Source organism: Muscardinus avellanarius (genome assembly GCF_963383645.1).
Source record: "Muscardinus avellanarius genome assembly, chromosome: 12".
Classification (NCBI taxonomy): domain Eukaryota; kingdom Metazoa; phylum Chordata; class Mammalia; order Rodentia; family Gliridae; genus Muscardinus; species Muscardinus avellanarius.
Window position 1 is genome coordinate 92,211,006 of NC_137798.1, and position 21,732 is coordinate 92,232,737.

The following is a 21,732-nucleotide window of genomic DNA, read 5'->3' on the forward strand; positions in this document are numbered from 1 at the left end:
TATATATTTTAAATATTAAGGAATTAAGCCTATGATTGAACTTGTCAGATGGGGAAGAACTGAGGAAAGTAAGAGTGGTGTGTCCTTTTATCATTTTATTTATGAATGTCATAAAGATAATAGTCCCTACTTTGCTTGTCCCATTGTTTATTTAACTGAAATCTAGCTACTATTCAAAAAGGAAAAAGAAGCATATATATTTTCTATTTACTTAATTAGAAATTACACATTTTATAAGATTAGATAAATGGATCTCATTCTCTTATGTTTGAGCTTTTTTTCAGATAGTAAAACTTGTTACCACAGTGTTTATACTTAAAGGAATAATAATCATTTTTTTTAATATTACAGCTTTAATTCTGATTTTGGTACAGCTGAGACTAAGAACTTGACAGATTCAGAAGTGAACCCAAAGCAGGTAATAAGTGTGAGATCTTTCTGTGTTGCCACATTTGAATTATAGAAACTTTAACCTCTACAGAACATCTGTAGTATTTGGGTTGTAAAGAATTATCTCTCAGAGGTACTTGTTGCTTATAACATAGCCAAAATATGATGGTTTTGCCTCATCACAAGTGATTCTAGCTCCCTCCGAATGGCCAGATCCTGCCAGATCTGGGATACCATTTGTTATTAGTGAGATGGTTAGTTCACTGGCTGCACAAATGGATAAGTGAAAAATAATTATTTTCAGAAATGCAAACCTGGATAACTAATGGTATTAACAGAGTTATACAGAAGTTATTTGAGTTTTTATGCCTGTATTTTTTGAAGAATTTTCCTGATTATATTATTGGACTAATATATTTTATGAGAATTGATGGAGCTGTACATGGTGACACATGATTGTAATCCTAGTAATTGAGAGGCTGAGACAGGAGGATTGCAAGTTCATGGCCAGCCTCATCAACTTAGTGAAGCCACCTACAACTTAGACCCTCTTTCAAAATAGAAAAATAAAATAGGACTAGAAGTGTAGCTCAGAGGTAGAATGCCCCTGGCTTTCATCCCCAGTACCACACACACAAAAAAAAAATGGTGTATACCATGCTCTTGTGTTTTCCTTTAATTTTTCTAGACCACACTGTTCATTATTGCATTATTTATACTTTGAACACTTAACCATCATTTCTTACAAAATGTTATACCTTTGAATCTTCTTTGAGACACGGATTTGTATTTTGAGGATATCAATCATGGACTTGTAGCCTGTCTTTAATTTATTGTTTATAAAAATGGTTTTTGTCAAGACAGGTGTGGTGGCACACACTTTGTAATCCCATTACGTGGGAGGCTGAGACAGGAGGATTGCAGGTTCGTGGCCAGCCTCAGCTACTGAGTGAGGCCCTTTACAACTAACTTACTAAGACCCTATTTCAAAATAAAGAATAAAAAATAAGGCTGGGTTGTAGCTCGGAAGTAGAATACCCCTGGGTTCCATCCCCAGTACTGCAAAGAAAAAGAAATGGGTTTAACTATTAAAATGTCAAATATAGAATCAAATATACACTATAAAAGAAGAGCTTCCCTCTTCCTTTCTGAAAATGCACAGAAGGAGGCAAGTTGTCATCTCAGCCATTAACAGCTGTTGATGTGATCCTGCCAAGGCAGGCACAGGGCAAGACTGCTGCTCATCTAGAAACACTGTGCCCAGCCTGCGAGTCGCTGGGAAGAGTGCGATTCAGGTCAAATTCCTGTCCTTGAAAGGGCCATCGCTGGCTTGAGTTTAAGAGGAAGAGTTAGCTCTGTGCAGAACTAAATAAGCCAAAGCAGAAGTTCATCTCTGTTTCACTGTGCTCCCAGAGGGCACCCATAACCCTGCGAGAAGGTGGCGGGTGCCCAGGGGCCGTCAGCCACAAAGGCGATTGCCTGAAGGACGCAGTGGATGGACATTTTCACTGTGAAGCACTTTGCTGATAATTTAGCCTTGTAAAGAATAAATTTAATAAGGCAGGTGAATGCTGGGCCTAGTCTGTGACACATAAAAAGGATTCTCTAAGAGAAAGCCGTCGTTGTTTTTGCTTGTTTGTTAACAGTAGTGGTCGTGCTCCCAATGCTACCACTGTTCTCCATATTTACACGTCAGCATTTGAAACATAAGCTGTTTGAATTCCTGATAAAGGGGATTTTTCTAACTTAAAAGTTTGCTTCCTTTCTCTGTTTGTGGTGCTTTCTTAATGCTATTTAAAACACTGTTGCTGAGCGTGGTGACGCACGCTTGTAATCCCCGCGCTTGGGAGGCAGAGACAGGAGGATCACGCAGGTTCGAAGCCAGCCGCATGCGCGGGCTTAGGAGACCCTGTTTCCAAATAAAAATATAAAATAGGTCTGGGAGTGTAGCCCGGAGGTAGAAGGGCTTCCAGGAACCCCAGTACCACAAAAAATAAATAAATAAAACACTGTTAACTAAAATGCAAGAAATATGTCATTTTATTGTACTTAAAATAAGTTTAAAGCTGGGCATGGTGGTTCACGCCTGTAGCCTGTGTTTAGGAGGCTGGGAGGGAGAGCTTTAAGTTCAAAGCCAGCTCCACCATCTTAGCAAGGCTCTCCACAACTTAGCAAGACCCACTTTTTTTTTTTTTTTGGTGGTACTGGGGTTCCTGGAAACCCTCTACCTCTGGGCTATACTCCCAGACCTATTTTATACTTTTTTTTAAATTTGGAAACAGGATCACGCCCAGCTAGAACCCAGTTTCTAAATAAAAAATAATATAGTGCTGGGAATGTAGCTTGGAGGCAGAATGCCACTGGGTTCAGTCCCCAGCACCACTAAACAAATGAATGAAGGAATGAGTTTAAGAAAGAAAGTACAGATTGGATAGATAAATTATTCTAAAACAGTTATTTTCATATCAGTCACTTTTACTAGTTTTACTAATTTCTCTAGTTTTCTTGAAATTTGCTCTGTTCTATTTCTGCTTATATATTTTGGGAGAAAAATAAAGATTTTTTCTTTTTGTTACATTTCCAGGCATCTAATTATATGACATGTGGAGCCACAGAAGAACTAACCCCTTTACCTTTAGAAGGACCTGGCTTACCATGGCAGGAGAATAAAGATGGCATTCTGCAGCCACCCTCACCGAGGTAGACTGTTTACAGGAGAACCATCTCAACTGTCCTTTGGAATTGCTTTTCTGACATATAGTATTTACAATATGAGTACTATTTTAATTATATGCATTAATCTATTTTACTGTTTTAACCATTCAGTGGCAGTGTTACTTTTAAAAAGGCAATTTGAAGCCAGGCATGATTGCATATGGCTTGTAATCCCCGCACTTGGGAGGCTGAGACAGGAGGATCTCACAGGCTCAAAGCCAGCTTCAGCTACTTAGTGAGGCTCTCAGCAACTTAGTGAGACCCTGTTTCCAAATAAAATAGGTCTGGGAGTATAACCCGGAGGTAGAAAGCCCCTGAGTTCCACCCCCAGTACCACCAAAAAAAAAAGAAAAAAGAAAAAACAGGCAGTTTTACAGTTAAGTGTTCAATAAAGGTTTCAATGAATTAATTTTGTTAATGCATTCCTAAAAGAAAGAGGGAAGCCAAGTGTGGTGGTGCACACTTGTAATCTCAGTACTTGGGAGGCAGAGACGGGAGGATCACAGGTTCAAGAACAGCCTCGGCAACATAGACTCTCATCAGCCTAGCAAGACCCTGTTTTAAAGTAAAACAAAAATAGGGATGGGGGTGTGGCTTGGAGATGGAATGCGGTTTTTTGCTTTTTGTTTTGTTTTGTTTTGTTTTATGGTACTGGGGGTGGAACCCAGAGGCTTTCTAACTCCGGGCTTAACTCTCAGACCTATTTTATATATTATTTGGAAACAGAGTCTCACTAAGTTGCTGAGCGCCTCACTAAGTAGCTGAGGCTGGCTTCGAACCTGTGCGATCCTCCTGTCTCAGCCTCCCAAGCGCGGGGATTACAAGCCTGCATCACCACGCTGCACCCTGGGTTTTAATCCCCAGAATCACAAAAGAGAGAGACAGACAGACATATTAGTTTTCGTTACTTGTCACAATGTTTGTTTATTTATTTATTTATTTTTGCAGTACTGGGGATGGAACCCAGTGGCATTCTACCTCTAACCTGCATTCCTAGCCCTATTTTTTATTCTTTTATTTTTGAAACAGGGTCTAACTGAGTTGCAAAGGGCTTCACTAAGTAGCTGAGGCTCTCCACAAACTGCGATACTCCTGTCTTAACCTCCCAGATGCTGGGATTACAAACGTGCACCACTACGCCCAGCTATCACAACTTTATAAAGGACTTTCCTGCCAGGCATGTTGGCCCACGCCTGTAATCCCAATAACTGGGAGGCTGAGACAGGAAGATAGTAAGGCTGAGGACAGCCTCATCAGTGTAGCAAGACTCTTAGCAACCTAGCAAAACCCTATTTCAAAACAAAACAAAAAAAAAAGTGACTGAGGTGTAGCTCAGAGATAGAATGCTCCTGGATTCAATCCCCAGTGCAGAATTAAAACAACAGAAATTTTCCCAAGACAAATCCCCTGGCAGTGGGGCTAACCAGGTTTCACAGCACCAATAGAATTAAAGAACCTACAACTTGAAGGATCGTGATTTATGATTTTGGATAGTCCCCATAGGCGGAGGCACTCTTGGGAAACTATTCATCATGTTTAGTAGTTATAGAATATAGACTACTAGGCTTAAACAAAAGTGGCAGATTAGCTGAATATCTAAAAGATGCCTTTGTTAATTAGCTCTCCAATGCATATCCAGTGTCAGAGACTGGACAGGAAGCGAATAAGGTAGAGGAATAGAAGGAGTAGAGATTTTTAAAGTTATTACCAGATATTATGTAGCAAAGTAGAAGAAATGTACACACAGTCCCCTCAGGGCCAGCTTCTTCCTTATTAGGCTTTGGCTAGGGAGCTCTTACCTGCTAAGACCACATCCTGGGGGAAAAAAAGAAAGATTAAATTAGATGATGAACATGAAAGTGCTTTACAAATTCCAAAGTATATTATTACTAAAATGTGATGTTATTGAATGTTTATCATACACCCACCATGGTTTTGCTAAAATATTTTAACTTTCTCTTTCTAGGACTGTATGTCAGTATGCCATGCAGGTTCCCTCCGAGAGTAAAATCTACTCTGAGTAAGATCTTTTAGACCTCTTCATTTTGCTTAGTGGAAATTGAGAATTAAGAATCACAGGAACCAAAAAGCTGGGCGTGGTGGCGCATGCTTGTAATTCCACCATTCAGGAGTATGAGACTGGAGAATTGGGGCTCGCAGACAGCCTCAGCTACTTAGTGAGGCCCTCTACAACTCAGTGAGACCCGGTTTCAAAATACAGAATAAATAATAGGGCAGGGGGTGTAGCTTGGAGGTCAAATGCCCCTGGGTTCCATCCCCAGACCCACTAAAAAAAAAAAAAAAAAAAAAAAATCACAGAAACTAGTATAAAATAAATTGGAATTGAACTCTAATTTCTCTTACCACCAGTTTTGGAGTATCAATCATATAATACGTGCTAAATTTGAAAAAATTACTTGATTTTTTGGAATAATTATTAATCCTTTTTATCTTTAGTAGCATTTTGTCCCTAAGTTAATAATACCTGCTATTAGTTTAATAATTAGTACTTACGATTCTTGAGGTTTTTGTTTTTGTTTTTGAGGTACTGAAGATGGAACCCAGGGGCATTCACCTCCAAGCTAGCCCTGTTTTGTTTTGTTTGCTTTTTTCTTTTTTCTTTTTTCTTTTTTCTTTTTTTTTCTTTCTTTTTTTCTTTCTTTCTTTTTTTTTTTTTTTGGTGGTACTGGGGTCCTTGGAAACCCGTCTATCTCCGGTCTACACTCCCAGACCTATTTTATTTTTGGAAACAGGGTCTCCTAAGCCAGCACAGCTGGCTTCGAACCTGCGCGATTCTCCTGTCTCTGCCTCCCAAGCGCGGGGATTACAAGCATGCACCACCATGCCCGGCCTTTCTTTTTTCTTTTGAAACAGGGTCTCAACTAAGTTTTAGATGGCTTCACTGAGTACCTGAGGCTGGCCACAAACCTGCGATCCTCCTGTCTCAACCTCCCAGGTACTGGGATTACAAATGTGCACCACCACACCCAGCCTTCCTAGGGATTTCTAACCTCATCATATCTTCACAGATGTTATAATTATAGGTTTTAATGTTGTCTTAGTTAAGTTACATTTTTTCAGAGGAAATAATATATTTTATAAATTTTATTTCTTCTCAAACATGGCTGCTTTTCATCAAGAACCTGTGAATCAATTTTAAATGTGCCTTTTGAGTCTGGCACAGTGGCGTACTCCTGTAGTCCCAGCACTCAGTGGGCCAAGACAGGAGAATCACTTGAGCCCAAGACTCTGAGGCCAGCCTGGGCAGCACTGAGTCCTCATATCAAAAAAAAACAAACAAAAAACTTTTTCATACATTTTTATCTTATCTAGTTTATTTATTAACTCTTTACGTTTCATTTGCTTATTCAGCGGTTGAGTAGCTACTGCTATTTGTATTTTCTATGAATCCACTAATTTAGCTAATTAAGTCAAATTTATGAAAGTATCCTAATTTCTTATGATACCTTCTAAAATATAGTTATCATTTAAGATAGGGTAGTAAAGAAATGTATCCAAGTAACTAAGAACTATCATTATATTTACACTCAGATTCTCCCTTTGCACCTTTTTTCTCCTGTCTAAACATTTTGAGGAAAAAGATAAAATTTTTCTGCTCAGTAAGTTTCCCAACCTTAAGATGCTGTCCTCAGAGCAGAAGAGGACTTCGTGGTAGAGTTGCAGCTTCTCCGGACAGCTTCCCTCTCCCGCAAGGGCTTTACAGAGAGCCTTGTCCCTCTGTTGCTGGGCAATCAAGAGCCAGAGGAAATACAAAATGCTGCTGGCCAGGAACACTTGCTCCCAGTGGATCAAATTCAGTTTTCCTCTTGCCCTTGGTTACTCTCTTTTTTCTTTTATTTAATTCCACTTTACGTAGTGGGGTGCAGTGGCACACACCTGTTAGCCCAGTACTTGGGAGGATGAGAAAGGAGGGTCACGGTTGGAAGCCAGTGCATTTTAATTTAGAATCTGTTTCAAGATAAAAAGAGCAGGAGGTGTATCTCAGAGGTCAAATGCTCCTGAGATCAGTCCCAGACACCAAATAAAAATAATTCTGCTTGGGTTTTTTTACTCCTCTATATAATGCAGAAAGGCATGAAATTTTATTCTATTAGGTAATCTTTTCTCACTTTCAGTAAATCTTTAACCTCGCATAATTTGAGAAGGTAGAAATAGGGCCTTTTTTTTTTTTTTTTGGTAGTAATGGGGGTGGAACCCAGAGGCTTTCTACCTCTGAGCTATACTCCCAGACCCATTTTTTTATATTTTATTTGGAAACAGGGTCTCACCAAGTTGCTGAGAGCCTCACTAAGTAGCTGAGGCTGGCTTTGAACCTGTGCGATCCTCCTGTCTCAGCCTCCCAAGTGCGGGGATTACAAGCGTGAGGCACCACACCTGGCTGAAATAGGATCATTTAATATTATTTTAATGGTAATTAATACAAGCACATTTGTAACAATATATGTATTTCTGTTTAGGTACAGTTTTCAGAATAAGCAAGCAATAATTATTATGTTTTGTGTTGCTTTGCCTTTGCAGTGATGAAGAACTGTCATATCTGAGTTTCATGCAAGATGTAACAGATGAAATTTTGAAACTTGGTTTATTTTCGAACAGGTTAGTTTTTAAATTATGTTATGGCAGTTGAGTTGTACAGCAAATGTTTTTCTTATAGTGTAAATTCCTTAGTTATTTCCACATATTAAGAAATGAAGGATTATATTGTTCTTTCAATATTATATTTTTATAATTTATAGCAAGTTTTAAATATTTAATTCACAATCTAGGACAAGTTCACAGTTCGGGTGAATTACAGAAAAGAATAAATATTTTATTTATTTAAATGTTATATCTCTTGTTTATAAGTGACTAGTAAAATAAATTTAATTTTTCTTAATTGCAAAGCTCTATAATCATATTTTATTATCTGAAACTGTTATGAGAAAAGCAAGCATTTTTATTACAACTGTTACTACTATTGGATCTGACTAAGCACAAATTAAGAGCTAGGTTTGCACAGAGTATGTGAAATAGAAAGTTTGCAAAACCAGAGTAGGTACTGCATATTTTAAGGAAACTGTGTGTCCTGAATCTAGCTTAAACACATACCTATATAGAACTCATTGGGCGCCAGGTGTGGTGGCACACGCTTGTAATCCCTGCACTTGGGAGGCAGAGACAGGAGGATCACGCCGGCTTAAGAGACTGTTTCCAAATAAAAATAATATAAAATAGGTCTGGGAGTGTAGCCCAGAGGTTGAAGGGTTTCCAGGAACCCCAGTACCACCAAAATTATATATAATAAAATAAAATAACTCATTGGGCAGTAGGCTTTGCTTCATGTTACATTGCAGAGGACCCCATTGTGTATTCTCCATGTTGCTCAGTCATAATAATGCCAAGTATACACATTTCCAGTGAGTTACTTATATCCCTACATTTTTAAAATTAAAGCAGATATTTAAATAACTGGTATAAAAGGCTATATCAAAAAGGACTTAATTTGGTTGTGTACGGCAGTGTACACCTATACTTTAGGAGGCTGAGACAGGATGATCTCCACATCTTGGTGAGACGCTCAGCAACTTAGCAAAACCTTATTTCAAATTTAAAAAGGCTGAGGGTAGAGCCCTGAGGTAGAATGACCCTTGGTTCAGTCCCCAGTAGACAAAAAACAAACAACAAAAATAAACTAAGTTTTAATAATGCAGTTTACCTCTTTCATTTAAAATAGTTGGCTAAAAAAAATATTACATATTAGTTTTAGAGTTTCAAAGTCATAAGATGAAAAGTTTCGCAGATAAAATTTCTAAAAATGAGATTAACATTATTTTACTGTACATTTAAAAATGGTTAAGATGGGGACTTCCGGGAAGATGGCGACGGAGAAAAGCAGGGCTTATGAGCTCCGCTAACAACCAATCTTTATTACTCCAAAATCAGCGCCTTTCATAGTCAGAAAACACCATCAGCAGAGAAACAAAAAATGTAATTACAAGGGACAGAGAAAAAGAGGGCTGGAAAAACAAGACACAGAAAGAAACCAGATCGCAGTGCTGCGGCTAGAGCCGTGGCACGAAGCGGCGGACGCCATTTTCCCTTGCTGCACCAGACCCCAGAGAGGAGGGGAACTCAGAACGGAGCTCAGAGCCACAGAGGTGACACGCCGGCCTCACGCCTGAGGATGCGGCAGCACCGCCTTACTGCCGGCGGCAGCGGCGAGTTCACCGGACGGCACCAGACCAACACTCTCAACAGCCCACCAGGCTCCAGAGAGGAGCGGCGGACAGCGAGCCGAGGTGAGCCGCTGCGGACAACCAGGCAGGATTCGGCAGATTTTTCAGTGCAGGGAGCATCTAAAGCTCCCAGTGGCTGGGCTCAGCACACCCTGCAGGGACTCAGAGTGGAGCGCAAAACCAGAGAAGAAATATGCCAGCCTCACAGCCGAGGGCGTGACAGCGGCGCCATATTGTCACAGGCGGTGGCAGCAGTGAATTCACCGAGTCCAGTACAGCTTCATTGGCGCACTCAACAACAGTGAGTCAAATTGCAGCCCCTAAAGAAGAAATCCCAGTACAGCACCCCCAGGGACTTGACCCAGTGGGGGAGTGGCAGTGGCAGAGATATCACACCATAGGAGAACGCCCAACCTGGCACCCTCCCCCATGGTCTAAAGCAGCCTCGATTGACTCCCTGGGTCTGAGACTCTGCGATACAACCCAGTAAAGGAGTAGTGGGGACCTAGATACCACAGACTCGAGATCCAGAGCACCTTAAGTGAAGTCGTAGTGACCCAAGGGAAGAACCCAGAGAAGGCACAAACTTCCGAAATCATGGGAAAGAGGAATAACAATGGAGCAATGAATGCCCACAACCCCACAACATCAGAACCCGATAAAACAGAAATTCAGAGATTTCTAGAAGATCAAATCAGGAAAATAAATGTAGAAATAATAGAGGTGTTTCAAAAAGAATTCAGAGAGAGCCAAAAAGAGATAAAGGATGCAATTAATGAAGTAAAGGCCTCAATTCAAAGTAGAAACAACCGATTAGACCACATGGAGAATAGAATCTCGCTCTTAGAAGATGATCACTCCAAAAATGAACGCATAGTTTCTAAATTAGAAAAAAAAATCCGACAGCAGAAATCTGACATTGAAGAAATATGGGTCCCTTTTAAGAGAGCTAACCTAAGAATAATTGGAATAGAGGAGGGAAAAGAAGGTGAAACAAAAGGGATCAACAATCTCTTCAAGGAAATAATAGCAGAAAATTTTCCAAACATAGAGCAAGAGGTCAATACACAGGTCCAGGAAACTTATGGAACCCCCTTTAGACAGGATCGGAGAAGAGGATCCCCACGCCACATAATTGTCAAAATGACCAATGTGGAAGCCAAGCAGAGAATCTTAAAGGCAACAAAAACAAAGGACCAAGTGACATTCAGAGGCAAACCAGTTAGAATCACTCCAGACTTCCCAAACCAAGTCATGAGAGCCAGAAGGGCTTAGAGTAACATATTCCAAACTCTGAAAGAAAACAACTTCCAGCCAAAAATTTCCTACCCGGCAAAACTTTCTATCAAATTAGATGGAGAAATAAGAAGCTTCCATGACAAACAGAAACTGAAGGAATTTATGTCTTCAAAACCTGCGCTAGAGAAAATACTCAGAGATTAACTACAAAGAAGAAATAGGTAACACACACCAGAACCAGAGAAACAAGATTTTCCATCCAACAGACAACTAAGATTGGTTATCTGTGGAGATTCATTATTTATGTTAGTCTTTTACCTATCTCTAAATGGTATTGTTTGCCTTTATTGTTGTTAATTTTTAGGATTTCTAGTTGGAATATTAATATACCTTCAGATATAGCATTTGGAAATATTTTATCCCATTCTATCAGTAACTTTTAACCCTGTTTACATTGTCTTTAGATATACAATATTTTTTTAATTTTTAGGGAGTTTGTTTACTCTTCTTTTGCCTGTGCCATTGAAATCATATCCAAGGAATCACTGCCAATTTCAACATTGTGAGGTTTAATGACCCAGATTTTCTTCTAAAAGTTGATAGTCTTAAGATTTATATTTAGGTCTTTTATCTATTTTGAGTTAATATTTGTATATGGTGTTAGGTAAGGGTCCAATTTTATTCTTTTTCATGTAATTATTATTTTTCAACAATATTTAGTTAAAAGATTATTATTTCCTCCACCAAATGTTCGTGGAAACCTTGTCAAAAATAACTTGACAATATATGGAAGAATTTAGCTCTAGGCTTTTATTTAACTCCAATGGTTTATATATCTGCCTTTATAACAGTACTACACTGTTTCAATTATTGTAGCTTTATATGATTTGAAATCAGAAAATATACATCTTCTAGCTTTGTTCTTTTTTGAGATTGTTTTGGGTATCTAGAGTCCATATTCCACATTAGGATAGATTTTTTTCTGAAAAATAAATGTATGATAGTTTCACCAAAAAAAAAAGAAAAAAGAATATTCTCTGGTAAGAAAGAAAGCAAAAAGAAATATTGAAATGTTATCTTTAAGTCATCAAAAGCTTGGTATCAGACAAATGAAACTGTTCTGTGAGATTATCATTGCTAATTTTGGATAAATTGCTATACTACTAGATGTCAACCACTAAGCCAAGCATGGGAAAAAGGGATGGAGAGGGAACGGGGTGGGGATCGGGTAGGGGCTAATTGGGCAATGTGTGCATGTATGTCTACAAAAAGTGTTTTTTTTATCCCATTATGATGTATGAATACAGTGCACCAATAAAAAAATAAATTTAAAAAAATTTTTTTAAAATGGTTAAGATGGTAATTTTTTTCCATAAAAAGTTTGCATAAAAAGTCATAGTGTTAATGTTTAAATTTTTACACTTTTCTCTTAAGATTATAAAAATTTGTTACATCATTTTAATAATAGCACCAGAAATGGAAGCAACATAAATATTGAAAAGTAAAAGTATGGCTGAACAAATTGAGGAATATTTTTGAATGAGGTCTCTTCAGCAAAAGTAACGTTGTAGGGCTGGGGGTGGTAGCTCAGTGGCAAAGTGCTTGCCTAGCAGTCACAAGGCTCTATCTCCATCCAGCACCACATACAAAAGTTGTAGAAGTGGATAAGTAGATTTATTAATACAGATTGGATATTCAGCATAAATAGATGATCGGGAAAAAACAAAATAGGTATCCAAACATTGTTTAATTCCAGTTTAGGGAAAGCAATATATAAGCATAGAAAATGCCTATGCATGAATATTCCAAAATGTTAACAATAAAATATAAGATATAGGTTTTTTTGGACTTTTTAAAAGTTGCTGAGAGAGCCAGGCGTGGTGGCACACGCTTGTAATCCCGCGCTTGGGAGGCAGAGACAGGAGGATCGCGCTGGTTTGAGGCCAGCCATGCTGGCTTAAGAGACCCTGTTTCCAAATAAAAATATAAAATAGGTCTGGGAGTGTAGCCTGGAGGTAGAAGGGTTTCCCGGAATCCCAGTACCACTAAAAAAAAAAAAAAAAAAAAAAAAAAAAAAAAAAAAAAATTAAACGTTGCTGAGTAATTCAGTACTACAAAGCTTAAGATTGGCTTATAACTCCAGTGAAGATAATAAAGGAAATCAGTTGTTTTTCAAGAAACCTGCATTGATATGATGGATAAACATCGTATAGTAGAAAGAATCAATTATATGAAGTCAGTTACATCTAGGTTAAATTCTTTAATGGCTTGTGACCTTATGGGAAAGATAATTATGTTAGGAATTATCATCTTTAAAGTCATTTTACATTTTTATGAGTGCAGTGTGACTGTACATGATAGTGAGATTCATAGTGATCCATTCATATATTTAAACATTAAAATCCTTTTCATAATACTGTCTTCCTGACATTGGTCTGAACTAAAGGTAACATGTTTATTGTGTGTCTGGCACAGATATCTGGCTGGTGGTGGAACTTAGAAAGTGGTACCTTTTAGATTATTGTGTGGACTTATGTATCAGTGGAACTTTATCATTTAGGTAGCATAAATCTAAGAGAATTTTTTTTATTTTTGGTGGAACTAGGGATGGAACTCAGGGGTATTCTACCTCCAAGCAATACCCCAGTGCTGTTTTTTATTTTTTACTTTGAAATGGGCCTCACTAAATTGTGGAGGGCCTCACTAAGTAGCTGAAGCTGGCTGCGGGCCTGCAGTCCTCCTGTCTCAGCTTCCCAAGTACTGGGATTACAAGCGTTTGGGTTTGATTTTGTGTGTATGCACGTGAAACTGAAGGATGGGAGGGGCTCTTGACACTTGCAGAGGTAGTGGGGGAAAGTTTTGGGGGTGTATGTGACATCAATTTTGTATCTCACTTAAATATTTTATTTGCAAAAATGTTAAAGAGTATACTACTTTTCAGAAATGTAGGCATCCATTATGTAAACACATAGTGATAAAGCCATACTAGCTTCCTGGTTGGAAAACTTGACAGAACAGGGAGGGATTCATTACCTTTAATAAAATAAAAAAAAAGATTAACCTAAAAACTATTTTCCAGCTTTTAGTAGTTTGGGTATTCTGTGACTATTTTATATTTAATTGATTTCCTGGTTTTAAGCATTAACATTTTTATTTATTACTTGTAGGTTTTTGGAACGACTGTTTGAAAGACATATAGAACAGAATAAACATCATTTAAAAGAGGTTTGTTTTTCCTTAGAACTTTATTAGAAAAATCCTAAGTCAGAAATTATGAAGTTTTTCTAACACTCTCAAATAATGCATTAAAAGCAAGCACTTTCTTTTCCTTTGCACTTGCTGTGGGGTTTCGAGAGCAGGGGGAGTGGAAAAGATACTGCTGAGATTAATAGAATTAGACAAAAGTGATTCAATTTGATTAGCTTATCTAATGTAAGCATGCTCATAATTACATAATAATTTTCTTAATCCTAGGAAAAAATGCGCCACCTGCTGCATGGCCTGAAGGTAGACTTAGGCTGCACATCTGAGAAAAGTTTAGTCAAACCAAATGCAGAAGAAGATGAGTTTAAAAACGCACGCGATATAGCAATGCAAGAACGTCAGCAATATCAGAAGGCTTTGGATATGTTACTATGTGCACCAAAGGATGAAAATGAGGTCGTCTCTCATCCAGAATTTTTCATGCCCCTCTATAAAGCAAAATATTCAGACAAGGTTATAATTCAACAGCTGAATGAGGAACCTTCAATTTGGGATGAAAACAATCCAGATATTTCAGACGGTTTAGTAGACCAGGAAACCTCTGTGTATGTCATCGAAAGTGACAGTGACACCGAAAAGGTCGAAACTTCACATGATATATGTCATCTGCGCACATCGCCCACCAAGTCTCTTCTGTTCTCCAGGGTCAAAGGTGTCAACGGTCATGACAGAGAACTACCCACGCTTAAAATCATGAATATGAGCATTGAAGACTGCCCTTCGGATGTTTGATCTTCATTAATAAATGCCCCACATGGCCAGTAACTCAATATGACTTCTCTTCCTTTTTGCCCTTTAAATGTTAAGATTTATGTATTCGTTCTCTGTGCTGCACAGTATATTAACATAAACTTAGCAGCTGAACACACATCATTGGTCCCAAGTCTTTGTGGCTCAGGAGTCAAGGCACAGTGTACTTAGGTTCTCTGTTCCAGGCTAGAACATCAAGTGGCTGAATGGAGAATCTGCCTCCAGTGCTTCTGTGGCTGGAACTCCTCCTTGCAGCTATAGATCTGAGAGATTCATATTTTTTGAGACTGGAGACCAGAGACTGCTTGTTCCTCTTTAAGCAGGTCACAAACAGCTTCCTGCTTTTTCAAGGTTACAGAAGAACCAGAGAGACTCTGCTAGCAAGGTGGAGTCTTAAATCATAAATATAACATAAGCTGGGCATGGTGGCACATGCTTGTAATCCCAGCACTTGGAAGGCTAAGACAGGAGGATCGCAGTTCAAGGACAGCCTCAGCTACTTAGTGAGGCCCTTTGCTACCCAGTGAGATCCTGTTTCAAAACTAAAAAGACTAAAAAATAGGGCTGGGGGTGTAGCTCAGAGGTACAGTGCCCCAGGGTTCCATCCCCAGTACCACAAAAAGAAAAGAAAATAAACATATATAATGCCACAGCAGTGGCTTTCCATCTCCATTGCCATATTCTTCTGTTTAGAAACAAATCACTAGTCTGTCTCACATTTAAAGAGTGAGGGGTGTTACCAACATAAAAATCACTGCGGTTACCTGAGCATTTCTCAGCCACAGTTTCTGAAGTTGCTTTTCTTAGGAACATAGTGTTAGGTTTCTGATAAATGCAAAAACTATGAAGACAATCAGCCAACTATCTCTTTTATTCAGCACCCTTCGGGATGGGTCCACCAGCTGTGGGGAAGGGATCAGTCCCAATTGGCCATTGGAGTCATCTGGGTTCCAGGGTGGAAGTAGTCCTTTTAAGCCAGTACTTTGAGGGGTGGGACTGAGCGTGGGAACGCTGCTTCTCCTCTTGTGATATTTCCTGCCTCACAATGTTGCCTGCCTGCCTAGCGCACACTCCTCCTTCTACAGGGTTCCATCTCCTGCAGGGAAGGGGAAAGGGACCCATCTTGTCATCCCTGCCTTTTGGTGATAATGGGTGGAGATTTGAATCTTGAACTACTTCCTGCTGTCAAGGGGTGTCATAAGGGGGCCCCTCGGCCAGGAGAGGTCGGGTCCTCCCAAAGTGGGAAGGTGGGAGTATGGCTGCAGTGTGAGTCAGAGATTACACTGGACAGCTTGTTGATATGTGCTCGAGGAGACTAGCAGACGAGGAACTATTAAAAGGCAAGTCGTGAGAGTGGGTCCCAGGTTGGGCATGAGCCCTTTTAGATATGAGGTAGATTGTCACTAGATTTATTAATACGATAACAACATTCTCCCTGAGGAAGACATACACTGCCCCTTTTAGCAGTTTTTTCATTAGACCAGAGTCATTAATAGCACTTTCCTGAGAGAAACACACGCCACTCTTTTCAGCAGTGAGTGGGTTTGGATCCGTCTGGTCAAATGAAAACATGCTATTGGGTCAGGAGTATCAGTAACAGATTTCAGAGGTTTAATACTTATGGCAGTTTGGCATCTGAAGAGGGAGAGCACCGTAGTATGTAAACAAGTGGAGCTGCTAAAATAAAAACATCAAAGAGAATTATGCCGAGAAAAACAAAGCTTAGTGGGCCCCAACACTATGCAAGAGAATTTGTCATGGGACTATTGTAATGGAACCCTTTTTAGCTGGGTAAGATGATGCCAGTTGGGGTCCCCTAGCAGTTTGGCTGTGGTAGGTGTGGTGAGGATCACTGCAAAGGGCCCAGTCCACCGTGGTTGGAGTTTGGTGGTGTTTTTTTTTTTTTTTTGGTGGTACTGGGGGTGGAACCCAGAAGCTTTCTACCTCCAGGCTATACTCCCAGACCTATTTTATATTTTATTTGGAAACAGGGTCTCATTAAGTTGCTGAGAGCCTCACTAAGTAGCTGAGGCTGGCTTTGAAACTGCGATCCTCCTGTCTCAGCCTCCCAAGCACAGGGATTACAAGCGTGCGCCACCACGCCCGGCAGTTGGAGATCTTTTGATTGAAGCGACTTGAGGACTTGATCCCCTGGCTTATGGCCCTTGACTGCAGGGTGTGGAGCTGCTTCTTCAATCCTGGGTTGGGGAAGATACCAGGAAGCATGTTTCCTAAGAAGGTGCCTGAGAAAAGACAAATAAGGAAGATAGGAAGACAAAGGAGGCAGGTCCGAAGGGAGAGCATGATTAAGCAGGGAAGGGCAACCATACAGCAATTCAAAGGGGCTCATAAAGGTGGAGCTTCGAGGGGTGGTCCTCACATGGGCCAGAGCTAGTGGCAGGAGTTCAGGCCATGATACCCACAGCTCTAAAGAGAGTTTTGTTCGATGGTTCTTAAGGATCCCATTCATTTTTTCTACCTTTCCTGATGACTGTGGATGATATGGGATGTGGAGCTTCCATGAAATGCCAAAAGGTTGTGCCACCTGTTGAGTAACCTTAGAAATAAAAGCTGGTCCATTATCAGACTGTAATGAATTAGGGAGTCCAAACCGAGGGATGATGTCCGAGCATAGATCATTGGCCACCAAGTTGGCTGTGTCGTCCTTTGAAGGAAAAGCCTCTACCCAACCTGTTAGGGTATCGACCATGGTAAGAAAATGTTTAAGTTTTTGTGAGGCAGCATATGAGTGAAGTCGATTTGCCGGTCCTGTCCTGGCAAGTGACCTCTCATTTGGTGGGTAGGAAAGGAGGGGTGGAGGCCTCCTTGGGGAGACACAGCAGCACAAGTAGAACAGGAAGCACTGACTTCACTAATCAGCTGCTGCAGGAGAGGAGAATAAAACAAGGGGCTTAGGAAATGCTTCAGCGCCATAGGTCCCACGTGAAGGGAATTGTGTACTAGGATAATGACCTTTTCGGCCTGAGCCTTAGAGCAATCTCATCCTGTATCATGAGCCAACCATCCCCTGTTCTGGACACCCCAAGTTGGATCAGGTGTTTTCATTCAGCCAGGCTGTAATTAGGCGCCATTGAAGGGAGAGTTAAAAATAGCACAGAGGCTGGTGGGCTTGGTTGAGCTGGTTGTGTCAGCTGTCTTGCTGTATAATCAGCTTTATTTTTTCCTTTGGCCACTAAGGAAGATTCTGCTTGGTGGCCCCAACAGTGGATGATGGCCAACTCAGATGGTAAAGAGAGTAAAGAGAGAGAGTCTAGGAGCTTCTTTTTTTTTTTTTTTTTTTTTGGTGGTACCGGGGTTCCTGGAAGCCCTTCTACCTCCAGGCTATACTCCCAGACCTATTTTATACTTTTTATTTGGAAACAGGGTCTCTTAAGCCAGCATGGCTAGCTTCAAACCTGCGTGATCCTCCTGTCTCCACCTCCCAAGCACGGGTATTACAAGTGTGAGCCACTATGCCCGGCTTACAAGCTTCTTAATTAAGGTGGCATTAACAATGAGTGAACCCTTGGTGGAGAGAAATCCCCTCTCTCTCCAAATTGAGGCATGGCAACGTGCTATTTAAAAAGAATCTTTAGAATTGGTATATATGTTCACCGTTTGTTTTTTGCCAGGTGTAGAGCTCGAGTTAGGGCAATCAGTTCAGCCTTTTGAGAGGTAGTACCATCCGGTAACCTGGCAGCCTCAATGACTTCAGTTAGGGTGACCACTGCTTAGGCTGCTCTTTTCTTACCTCTGGCATCAGGAACAGAACTGCCATCAACAAAATAAGTAACATCTGGATTAAGAAGGGGGATGTCCTGGAAATCCACCCAAGGTTTAGCTAAAGCTTCAATCATATCAACATAAGAGTTAACATCGTTAGGTGAACACAAATCATGGCCTGAAACCTGGCTCACTGGTAAAAGAGTGGCCGGGTTAAGGGCCGGGTAATGAGATAGTTTAACATCTGAATTTTCCATGAACAACAAATAAAGTTCCTGAATGTGAGAAGGTGACAGAAGAGGGAGTGCTCGAGGAGAGAGCAAATCCTGGAGTCTATGTGGGGAAAAAACCTATAGGGGCATCTGAAAACAAATTTTAAGAGCCTCTTTTGTGAGCATGGCTGCTGATGATGCGGAAGCCCGGAAGAGCAGGATGCCGGTGCAGGGAGTGCCAGGAGCTGTGAGCGTAGAGGCAGTAGAAAGTGCCGAAAATGGTGGTTCCATAGGTGTGGCAGTCCAGTGAAAAAGCAGTGGGCGGGGCCGGCGCGGTCCTAGCAGATCCGGGATCCTAGCCACACAGAATACTCCACCGTGGCTACTTAGTGAGGCTCTCAGCAACTTAGTGAAACCCTGTTTCCAAATAAAATATAAAATAGGTCTGGGAGTATAGCCTGGAGGTAGAAAGCCCCTGGATTCTGCCCCAGTACCACCAAAAAAATAAAAAATAAAATAAAAGGATCGTGAACCAGGGGATAAAGGCAACATGGAGAATCTGACACCTATGTCCATGATGGACCAGACAGCCTGTGATCCCACTTTTAGGGTTGCCCAAGGCTTTTTAGTTTTGACCTAGTTGTAGGAGTCTTGAGAAGAAGACACTAGTTCCCTCTGGATCTGGGGACACTCAGACTTCCAGTGGTCCCCCTTACACTGTGGGCAGCGTTTTTGAGGTGTCCTTGTGGCTTTCTTGCTGAGGACATTCCCACTTGAAATGCCCTGGCTTCCCACACCTAAAACAGAGCTGAGCCTGGGCTCCCTGGGAGAGGTGCCCATACACATAGAAGCCAGAATTTTTCTGTGGTGTTTCTCCTTCTGTTTTCCCTTTTCCAAGTCTCTGTTATAATACACCAAATTGGTGGCCTGCATTAGTTGATCCAAAGTGGATTTATTGGGATCTGACACCAGCTTTTGGAGTTTCCTTCTTACATCAGGTACAGAATGGGGCAGAAATTTATCTCTAAGGATGCTCTCCTTTTCTATCAATTCCAGGGTCAGATTAGTGATTGTAATTACGGCTTTGTTAAGTCTTCCCAGGAAAGTCACTGGAAGTTCATTTGGGCCTTGACATGTGGCTGACAACTGCCCATAATTGAGAGGTTTAACTTGAGCCTTTCTGAGTCCCTCTAGTATACAATATAAATAATAATTGTTGCCCACCGCCTGGGCTCCCTAGTAAATTACTTCCTTTCCAAGCATGTTAAGGTTTAACCTAGGAGAAGCTGTATTTCCCTCCAAGTTAGGTCATATAAGAGGTCAGTAGCTCAAATAACTATATATATATATATTGGTCAGTATTGTTCATGCAGCTTAGGTCTTTTTTTATTGGTGCATTATAGTCTCACATCATAATGTGGATCATGTTGAAAATGGCATTTATTCACACAAGTACTGTTGCTCTCCCCTCTCCTCTTCCCTTTACCCTCCCTCCCAATACTGAGTTTCCAGGTTAACAATGTTATATTCATATATATATTCATATATATATTCATATGTATATTCAAATGTAGCTTTTCCATTAATCTCAGCCTTTTTCCTCTCCTACCCTTCCTTTCTGGTTATACCACACTCCTGGGTATCTTTCCAAAAGGGTTGAAATCAGAGAAATACAGTAACATATTCATATCCATGTTCATAGCAGCACAATTTGCAATAGCCAAAATATGGAACCAACCTAGGTCTCCATCAACAGATGAATGGATTGCAAAATTATGGGAAATACACACAATGGAATTCTACTCAGCAATAAAGAAGAATAAAATCATGTCATTTGTAAGAAGATGGAAATACCTGGGGAAACATTATGTTAAGTGAGATTAGCCAAGCACAGAAAAAGAAGGGACATTTGTTTCCTCTAATATGCTCAAGCTAGGGAGCTTTAGGGATACCAGAGGGACTCTAGATAATGGAGGGGAAACCTCAACTTAGGTTTTTTTTTTTTTTTTTTTTTTGGTGGTACTGGGGTTCCTGGAAGCCCTTCTACCTCCGGGCTACACTCCCAGACCTCTTTTTACATTTTATATTTGGAAACAGGGTCTCCTAAGCCAGCGCGCACGGCTGGCTTCGAACCTGCACGATCCTCCTGTCTCTGCCTCCCAAGCGCGGGGATTACAAGCGTGAGCCACCACGCCCGGCCAGTATTTTTTGATCTTTATAAATTAAGGCTATGAGAATTATTTGTGAGTATCCTGGAGACCATGGTCTCCTCCTCCTATCATAACAAAAGAAAGTATTCCCATTGGTGTCTGGAGAGACTCCTTAGATGCCATGGTTCTTACTTACAGCACTGTCATTTTGTTTTTCTGGGGTCAATATCTGGGATCCCATCTATGAAAGAGAGAATGTACTGTGCCTTGCCTGTTGTCCCCCCACAGAGGATATGCCTATGCCTGCTGTCCCCCCCTTAGGGGGTGTGTGCCTGTGCCAGTTGTCCTCCCTCTCTTTGTCCATGTTATATATATCCCATATATCATTGGTGTATCCAATTGCTCAAACTCTGTACTTTCCAAAATATTCACGACAGCCATGGACAGATGGTGACTATTAGAACTAGGATTTTGAGCCCAAAACCATATTCCCTGATGCAATTTTCCTTTTCTTTCTCAGGATTACTTCCATTTCTGTCTGGCAGGGCCAAAGACCCAGGGTCCCTAATCAGATGATGACAGCCATTCAGGAGCTTTTATTTATTTATTTATTTATTTATTTATTTATTTATTTATTTTTATTGGTACACTATAGTCTCACACCACAATGTGGATCATGTTGACAATGGCATATATTCACACAGTACTTGGTGCCCCACCAGCAATGTATTTAAAAGAGTGTCCATCTTAGGGACAGAATGGACGGGCACTCAATTAGGGGCCTCACAAGACAAAGATGGGTTCTCCTGGAACCTCGATACAAACTTCGACACTGGTTTAGTTCCACTTTCATGGCAATAGGCCATGAAATTGAGAGTCATCACCCTGTAGGGCATGAGGTTCTGGGTCACTTCTTGGGTCACCACTAAGCCTTAGCAGGTCCAGAGTCCTTCCCACCCCACACTATTTATAAGGCCAACACTTTTTACAGGAGCTGGGAAACTCAGTTGCAAAGTTAATGTAGGATTTTGTGTGTGTGTGTGTGTGTGTGTG

At 40.5% G+C, this 21,732-nt stretch overlaps 1 protein-coding gene across 1 annotated transcript in view; it reads left to right on the forward strand.

The window, feature by feature from the left end:
• SPATA7 (spermatogenesis associated 7) overlaps window positions 1-14,576 on the forward strand; it is a gene marked incomplete at both ends in the record, with an annotated part of 38,734 nt that extends 24,158 nt beyond the window's left edge. The window contains 5 exons of the mRNA XM_080707188.1: window positions 352-418; window positions 2,975-3,090; window positions 7,645-7,722; window positions 13,748-13,805; window positions 14,055-14,576. Of these exons, the coding sequence (XP_080563314.1) occupies window positions 352-418; window positions 2,975-3,090; window positions 7,645-7,722; window positions 13,748-13,805; window positions 14,055-14,576 (841 nt within the window). The remainder of the gene's footprint in view (window positions 1-351; window positions 419-2,974; window positions 3,091-7,644; window positions 7,723-13,747; window positions 13,806-14,054) is intronic.
• Between the last annotated feature and the right edge of the window lie 7,156 nt (window positions 14,577-21,732).